This window comes from Primulina eburnea, chromosome 15, assembly GCF_022965805.1.
Source record: "Primulina eburnea isolate SZY01 chromosome 15, ASM2296580v1, whole genome shotgun sequence".
Taxonomy (NCBI): Eukaryota; Viridiplantae; Streptophyta; class Magnoliopsida; order Lamiales; family Gesneriaceae; genus Primulina; species Primulina eburnea.
This window is the reverse complement of record NC_133115.1, coordinates 14810382-14819656: the sequence shown is the minus strand read 5'-3', so window position 1 is coordinate 14819656 and position 9275 is coordinate 14810382. Positions and strand designations below refer to the sequence as shown.

The following is a 9275-nucleotide window of genomic DNA, read 5'->3' as shown; positions in this document are numbered from 1 at the left end:
TCATTGATAAGAACATGAGGATGTTCATTAATATAAATGGGTGATCATGAGATTGATCACTGAAAAAACCTCCATCAGACTTTCCAAGTGGTTATCACTTATCGAATATAATAATCCGCTATTATAGTTGTACACCATTAGTCCTTAGACCTAGAAGAACATGGAGATGTACTAGCACTACACTTTGACTTGTTTACCGACTCCAAGAGGGTCATCAGGTGGCGAGATTTGGTGTAGCACCAAAATACGCATGATCCAATGCTTTGTAGTCGGGGAATCACAACTCACTTGCATGTGTGGATATCCTATATAATATGATGAGTTAATAGTATAAGTAATATCAGGACAAAGTAAAATATGTGTTTTAGAGAAGTTGATTATCTAGTTGCAGATCTAATGCCACTATTGTTTACTCAAAATATATCGTATCGTTATCGAATTCATTTGCAACTTTTGATATAGCAATGGTTGCAGATTCGACCGCTATATATGAGAGAAGGGGTCGTGATGTACGTTAACTATAACTTATTGGTTTTTGTAGACATTATCAATGACACCTAGGAGTCATGGAGTGATACTACTAGACTCTCATACCATGATCTGATAGGTGTTATCAGGACTTGAGTTCTAACATTTTTGTGATCAAAGGTTTATGCAAAGAATTGGGCAAACAAGGATAAGCTCGAATAAGAAACAAATGTTGTTTCGAATCACCTGATTTGAGTGAACCCACTCTAGTTATATCCTTGAACTACTGAGAGTAACACAAGTATTGAAAATCAGCCACCTATTCTTGGAGAGGCAACCTTCGGCTGATCACCTTCCACCACCACGCTGCCACTTCTAGTCGTAGTTCCGCCGTCTTCTAGCGATCTCGTCTCAATGCAAATTTCTTTTATATTCTCTAGTGTGAATTAGAAGCGGAATACAATCTTGAATTGTACCTAATTCGGAGTTTGAAGAACGAAAGACGATCAAGTTAATTGATCGTATTGGATTTACAAGAAGGACTATCTACACTTAAAATCTGAAATAGTTTGGTGTCCAGCGCTTATAACGCAAAAATAAAAAAAGTTAAACACCTTATAAATAGTTTTAAATCATACGTGTCCAAGAAAATTTTGATAGTCAAAGTACAACAATTTTAAATTTATGCTGCTCCTTTGTCATGGGAAAACAGTAAATCAACCTAAATGTCACATCAACGATGAACACAACGGTGAACACAATAAATACACAACATATCAAAATTATATATATATATATATATATATATATATATATATATATATATATATATATATATATATATATAGAATAACCTATATCCCGTGAGTATTTTTATCAACGCTAGAATGCTAGATAACTTCTCCACTAATACTCTACGCAACGCACTTCCACCCACTTACCAACACTTTGAATATCGATTTACTTCTTTACCCTTTTTCTCATTGTAGCACAAGTGGAAAAATTAAAAAAAAAACAAGTGGATATGCATATCCAAAGCATTTAGTTTTCGACATTGACATCTAGCAAGGACGCCGATCACAAAAATAAATAAAAGTAGATAAATATGTCACTAAATTCACTCAAATATTTAGGTTGTTAGATGAATTTTGCAGAATGGGGTGCTTTCGATTTTTAATAGTATGTATATAATTTTGTAACAAGGCAGATTGTGGTCACATAATGTAGTACTATTTGTACAAGGTATTTAATTCCCATATAGCTATCAATTGCTAATATTTACATTCCAACCAATCATGAAATCATTAATTATCTATCGTTTGAGTAAAAATTTGTGTGAGACGGTCTCACAGATCGTATTTTATGAGACATATATCTTATTTGAGTCATCCATGAAAAAATATTGCTTTTTAGGCAAAAACTTATGTGATACGGTCTCACAGGTCGTATTTTGTGATATATATCTCTTATTTGGATCATCCATGAAAAGTATTACTTTTATGCTAAGAGTATTACTTTTTATTGTGAATATCAGTAGATTTGACCCGTCTCACAGATAAAGATTTGTTAGACCGTCTCACAAGAGACCTACTCTACTTTTTATACTAAGAGTATTACTTTTTATTGTGTATATCATTAGGGTTTACCCGTCTCACAGATAAAGATTCGGAAGACCGTCTCACAAGAGACTTACTCCTAAGTTTAATGATAAAAAATTAGAATTTGTAGCTTAAAAAATACTTAACTAAATTTAGATTTTTGAAGTTTTTTTAATTAGTTTTTTTATTAAAAAAAAAAGAATCGATTTTGACTTTGGATAATGTTAAAAAGTTCTTTTATTTTAATTTTTTTCAAAAAAATTAAAATAAAAGCAAAAAAATAGCTTCTTGTTTTAAGCGTTTATTTACTGGGAAATTGGCCTTCAATCCCCAGCCATCGATTTTGTTGTGTTCAGTCTCTGAGTATTTTTTTAGTACCACATTTCCACATGAAGTGGAGTGTATTCAATTCAGAGTTTTGATGACTTTTAATGACTTTTTTAAATGATAGACTTTTATGGATTTGATAAATTTTTATTGACTTTTATAGAATCTCACAAATTTATAAACAGATTTATGTAGACTTTTTTGCAAGATTTTTATAGACTTTTGTGGATTTTTTTTTATAAAATTTTATAAATTTTGTACTTAACTATAACATGTGATTTTTTTATTGATTTCTTTGAACCAATAATTAATTGACATATATAAAATATTCAGTTTGAAATTATTTTCAATATTTATATTAATAAATAAATTTACTTATTTAAAAGTTAAATCGTTTAATCCTTACATGTGTATATATGTGGGTTTATATGCATGTTTGTCAATTTTTTAAAATACATCAATTGATTAACATGTAACATTCTTTTTAAATTGATAAAATACATGTGAAAATAATATTATTTATTATTGTGTGAATATAATTTTGTATAAAAATATTATAGCATACATGTTAATTGAAAATACTAAAATGAATTTAAAAAATCATGGTTGTTACCAGACTATTTAATTATTAAGAATTAAACAACATTTTTTTGATCATCTTTTATTATTATTCAATATTACATTAATTTTTATGAATCATAAATTAAAAATCACAAAATCAATTCTATAATTCAAAATTTCCCGTGAACAATCAGCCAAAAAATGAAAATTTTGAAAAGGAAAGATGAAAATATATATAGAGATACACTTCAAAAATTTGAGAGAATGATAGAAATAGATGAGAGGAGAGAAGATAGGAAGAGATGTGATGTGAAGCGATGGAGAAAAATAAATAGCTTGTGTATGAGTTAGAAGTTTTAAAAATCCATTCAAATCTTTTGGGTGAACCAAATACAATTTTTTACAATTTGTAGTTGTACCTTAGGCTTTAATGTTTGTATGTCAATGAATTCCATGAAGTTATTAAAAGTCCATGGAAAATTTGAATACCTATAGACTTTTATAGAGTTTATAAAAGTCAATGTTGAATACCACTTGACTTTTTAAAACTCCATGAAAGTCTATTTTGAATACCACTAGACTTCTATAGAGTATGCAAAAGTTTTGATTGAATACCTCTAGATTTTTAAAATCTACAAAAGTCATTAAAAGTCAATAAATTTCTCAAGTTGAATACACCCCCCGAAGTGTACCATATTTTGTAAGACATAATACCACAATTTTTTAGATAGAGAGTGAACCCAAAGAAATATTTTGATTGAAGGTTTTTCACAACTTCTCCTTTATTTAAAACAATTTTTGTAAAATAAATCTCTTTTTCTTAAAAAAAAAACTAAGTTTGCATATTACTAGCCGACGGTTGAGATTTTATTTGGAACATCAAGAATGTCAAGCTTTTTATTTTCAATTAATAATTATTAGGTAGTTATCCAATCACAGTACTAATTTTTTTATTTAATTTTTAACAACTGGAGGAGGGTAAAACTGTCATTTCATAATCTGTGTTGAGCTAACCCCTCACTCAACCTCGACCGCTTATTTTCATGTTCATACGGCTTCGAACATAAACACAATTTTCGCAGATTTGGTCAATCAATTTACGAATTTCTCGTGTCTTGATTTAGATTTCCTTTTTGGATTTGGGAATAAATGTAGAGTGTCCACCTGAATTTTCGTGGTAATTGATGTGATGGCGGCGACGGCAATGGCGACAACGGCGGGGTTGGTGGTGCTAGTGTTGTACGTTTTGAACAGACGGTTTTCATCCTCGGAGGAGGAATCAGAGTGTGGCGGTGATAATCTGAAGTCGAAAAGCAGATCGGCGAAGAAACGGTTGCCACGGCGGCCAGCTCAGGCACCCGCCACTTGGCTGGAGACAATGTCTACGCTGTTGGAGACGTTGAGGTTTACGTACGCGGAGACTTTTGGAAAATGGCCGATCGGTGATCTGGCTTTTGGAATTAAGTATTTTATTCAAAGGCAGGTTGGTGTTCTCTTTGATGTTGATAATTTAGTTTTTTTTTTACCACTTTGGTTTTAGAAAAGTTCGTATACTTTTTTGGTTTCGATGCCAGTGATGTTTTGATATTTAATTAGTTCCTCTGCTTTGAACACCACCCAGAAAGCATTTCAAGAATGCACGCACGAAGGATGAACTTGGTTTTTGAATCAATTGTTTTTTAAATCTATTTATTTATAGTCGTAGTTGTAGTGATTCTCAAAAGTTATGATATTTACATACTATTTTTCATGTTTGTTTAGTTGAAAGGTGATATTGTTAGCCATTACTTGTCTTTGTTATGAACTTGTTGATTGACTACTGTTTTAAGGTTTTTCTGCACTTGGTTTAGAAAATGTCAAATGTTGAAATGAAAGACGGCTTCATGATCTTGCAGGGTAATTTACAAGTTGCAAGTGTATTTGCTGGAGAAGATTCTGTGCAACTGAAAGGCGCTGAAACCATTGATCAATTGTATTACTATTTAAGACTGTTAACCCTGTGTATGCTTTTCTCCAAAAAGCCTTTTCCTGTGTTTTTGGAGTCTGCGGGATTCTCTGAAGCGCATGTCCTCCTGCAGAAGCCCAAAGCTGCGGTACGTGATTGCTCTCCAATCTCCATGCACCAATATAGCTATTGTTTGTATCTTGAGAACTTTCTTGATGTCTGTTTTTATTGAAGCTTTTGAAGCCTGCCTTCACAATTTTACGTGATGAAAACTCCAAGTGCTTCCTTCTCTTGATTCGGGGTACTCACAGTATTAAAGACACATTGACTGCTGCACTCGGTGCGGTGGTCCCTTTTCACCACTCAGTTTTACATGATGGTGGAATAAGCAATCTGGTTCTTGGATATGCACATTGTGGTATGGTTGCTGCTGCTCGGTGGATAGCAAAACTTAGCACTCCAACCTTGGTCAAGGCTCTTGAACAAAATCCTGACTATGATGTTAAGGTAGGATGATAGGAACTGCAATTATGATGTTTTTGTCCGCTTGATGGGGAACTAAGTGGCAATGTGGCATATAAAGATTCATTCCAGTTATAATAAGCATTCCTTTGTTTCATTATTACAGAGTAAAGTATAGAGTTGATAAAAATATTCTTCTTGGAAGCATATCTTGTTTTGATTTAATGAAGTGAGGATAAGTCCTGGGAACAAGTTTGAACTGAAGATTACAAAAATTAATTTCTGTATGGATGTATTAGCATTGGCAATGTCGATAGATGTTATTGCACGCTTTCTGACAGATAAGATATTCATCTGTATGAATACATATTTGTACTTTTTATTTTTCACGAATCATTTTATTTAATTCCAGATTGTTGGTCATTCACTTGGTGGTGGTACAGCTGCATTGCTGACATACATCCTCAGGGAACAGAAAGAATTCACTGCAAGCACATGTGTCACTTTTGCTCCAGGCATGTGGAATCCTTACTTCGCTGTTGCTTTTGCGTAAAACAAATAAAAAAACTCTATTGTTTTAAATATTGTTTTCAGATATAATGATTTCTTCAGGACGTTTATAACTAGAATTACCTACCTTACAGCTGCCTGCATGACGTGGGAGTTGGCAGAGTCGGGGAAACACTTCATTACTACAATCATTAATGGCTCTGATCTGGTGCCAACATTTTCAGTTGCTTCTGTGGATGATCTTCGTTCAGAGGTGAATTCTCACTACTAAAGGGTCATGTTGTAAGTTGCTTGCAGTTCTTTCCCCCGACTACTTGCTAATCTTGATACACAAATTTTATCAGGTAACATCATCATCTTGGTCAAGTGATCTCCATGATCAAGTTGAACAGAACAGAGTTTTAAAGGTCATTTATCGCTCTGCTATTGCTTTTGGCTCATGTCTACCATCCATGTCAAACGCAAAAGCCAGGGTTGCTGGTGCAGGTGCATTTTTACGCCCTGTCTCCAGCAGTACTCAGGTAACGTATTGCAACCTTATAGAATGCTGCATTGTGGAATTTCTCCCATCTCATTCAAGATTATCTCCCGCTTCTCCTAATAGCTATATCGTTTAAAGTTGGTTGTTCATTTGACCTACTAGTGGAAGGGAAGGGTGAAGGGGAGGTCTCTCACTCTCTCTTCAATTTTTCTTAACACTTCTGTGATCTATAAGTATAGACAAGATATCTAACCAAAGGTAATTTTTCTTTGTTTAGAAAATGGTGTTTGAATGCAAAAACTGGGTAAAAATGTTCTTATAAACACTTCTCTAGAAGTCACAAAACGTGGTTTCGAGGCTTGTGCTTTTGTTTCTTCGTAAAAAATAAAAGCCATTGTTTTTACTACTATACCTAAGCATGAAAAGTTTTGTTTTTTCTTTTTTTCTTTTTTTCTTTTTTTTTTGGGTAAAAAAAGAACACTTGAAATAAGCCAAGATTAAAATGTACTTTTTAAGTTAACGAATTTTGGTTCCATTAAACTTTAATTATATTGTTTCTCCCTAGAAAAGTGTTCTATATGCTATTAAGTACTGACTTGAACCAATGAATAGTTGATTAATCCATGCATAAAATTTCTACACATCGTCTCTCATCATTAAACCTGATCCTCGACATGTAATAGGTTGTGATGAAACATGCACAAGATGTAGCCCAGGCAGTTGTTAGGACCCGTTCTTCTGTGTCATCATGGACATGTATAGGTCCCAGACGACGTGCAGTGGTATCTTCATCAAACTCTAAAACTGATGATTTGCTCGAGTTTCCTCTTATCATCGCTGAGAGAACATCTGAAACTCTTATTATAAGCACGGATTCTTCTGTAAACAGAGCAGAATATCATTCCCCGAGCAGCGGAGAGTCTGGTCCCGATGAGACTGATGAAGATGAAGATCTCATACGGGTAGATAAAGTTATTGCCACATCTAGTATTGAAGAGATCACGGAAGGTGAGTTTTGGCACAAACTCGAAAAGAAGCTCCACATGAAAGACAGCGTAGCCAACTCTCAGATGCCAGAGGAAGAAGAAGAGGATGTGATTAAGGAAATAATCGAAGAGGAGAAGGTACTTTCTGATGCACTGGATAGCCAAACACCCCTTTCTCTATCCGATGTTTCAGATAACCACCATTTCTATCCTCCAGGCAGAATAATGCATATAGTTTCTATCCCGTCTTCTGAGCCGAACAATCCAGGTCTTGTTGACGCAGAAGAGGAGAGAGTTGGTATCTACGAGACGTCGAGAGAATTGTACAGTAAGCTTCGGCTCTCTAGGACTATGATAAAAGATCATTTTATGCCCATGTACAAGAACATGATGGAACTGTTGATTGTCCAGCTAGAAAATGAGTTGGATTCTTGTATTTTAAAGACGTAAGTAGCTGAAAATTAAAATTGAAATACAAGCGATTGTGCCTGAGATTGGCAAATTCAAAAGATTTTCATCCTTTTGGGATTTGAAAATCAATGCACTATTAGAACACTTTTGTCTAATGTGTGATGGGGTCCATGAAAGTTAACGAGAGTGTTTAGACTAAAATAGTCGGTCGCTTTGGTTGGTTTTGATTTTGGGGCATAAATATCGTGAAAATGAATGTGTATATTCTTTAATTGAAATATTTTGTTTGTTTTGTTATTCTTCATGGAACAAATTTTGTTTTTTCAGGTCATTTGCAGTATTTTAAAATATTAATTTTGGTTTAGAATATGATATTTTAGGAAGTGGAAAAGAAATGAAATACATAATAAAAAAATTATCTACGAAGCCAAATTGGTAAGATTTTCAGGATTCAAGTATATACATGCAATCACTTCATAACAGGAAATACATTATAAAAAAATTATCTACTAAGCCAAATTCATTTTTAAGGGATGCATTCAAGAGTAAAAAAGATAGCTCTATCAACTGCAGATTTAACCTGCTCAAGGGGCTCCTCTTCTATCATGCCGGAACCTGCCGTCGTCGAGTACTAACTGTTAGTTGTTTTTACAGTCCCCATGAAAGTCTCTGCAGCCAAGTCGCTGCAGAATAATGTTGAGTCTCACTTGCTATTGTACTCACATTATCCAGCATTCAAACCAGAAGGGCTTAATAGGGTGGTCTTGTTTTGTGCAATGAACGTAGATCACATCCTCTATAAATAAACGTAGCATTTACTATTTGCCTTAGATTCTGTATATATTATCGTCTAACCTCATATTGTAAGTTCCGTATTATACATATAGTTGAAATTAGCCTTGTTGGAATTATTTTGTGGGCTCACATAATTTAATTAATTGTATATGTACAAGCTATCTAATAAAGAATCCAATAAAGCGATCTAATTAATTATGAGTTTCCAAAGTATTAAATAAATTGATATGGTACACGTTATGTGTAGAAACCCAGCCCAATTAAGTCTTCTATGATGAGTTGAATCCAATAAAGTGATCTAATTAATTATGGGTTTCCAAAATATTAAATAAATTGATATGGCCCACGTTATGTGTAGAAACCCAGCCCAATTAAGTCTTCTATGATGGGTTGAAGACTGCTATGGTTATGTAAGGTTATGTTCCCCAAGGAACAGAGAACACAACACAGAATATAAACGACACACATATTCTAGATCTCTCTTCTTCTCCCATTAAAGGCAGGAATAAGGTGATCGATTCTCTGTTGCCTTGGAAGATCCATAACTCTGACGCTAGATCAATCAATGGATTCTGGTATGTGTTTACTGTTATTCATATTTTTTGATAATTCGACATGAATTCCTGGCGTTTTGTGATATAATGATTTAATCACATTATTTATAGATTTATTTTTTAAATCTTCAACAAGCCTCGCTTCCTGGCAAGAATTACATGGAAGTTAAGGTTAAG

General features: G+C 33.6%; 1 protein-coding gene across 2 annotated transcripts; it reads left to right on the top strand.

The window, feature by feature from the left end:
• The first annotated feature begins 3989 nt into the window (after positions 1-3989).
• LOC140814194 (uncharacterized) lies at positions 3990-7893 on the top strand. 2 transcript variants are annotated; one of them, XM_073173099.1, is made up of 8 exons: positions 3990-4437; positions 4850-5047; positions 5134-5406; positions 5774-5876; positions 6006-6124; positions 6216-6392; positions 7036-7476; positions 7556-7714. In XM_073173099.1, the coding sequence occupies exons 1-8, from the start codon at positions 4144-4146 to the stop codon at positions 7562-7564; spliced, it is 1614 nt and encodes a 537-aa protein (XP_073029200.1). In that variant the 5' UTR covers positions 3990-4143; the 3' UTR covers positions 7565-7714. The 2 variants fall into 2 exon arrangements, with proteins under 2 accessions (XP_073029200.1, XP_073029199.1); XM_073173098.1 differs by having other exon boundaries at positions 7036-7893.
• Positions 7894-9275: the final 1382 nt, after the last annotated feature.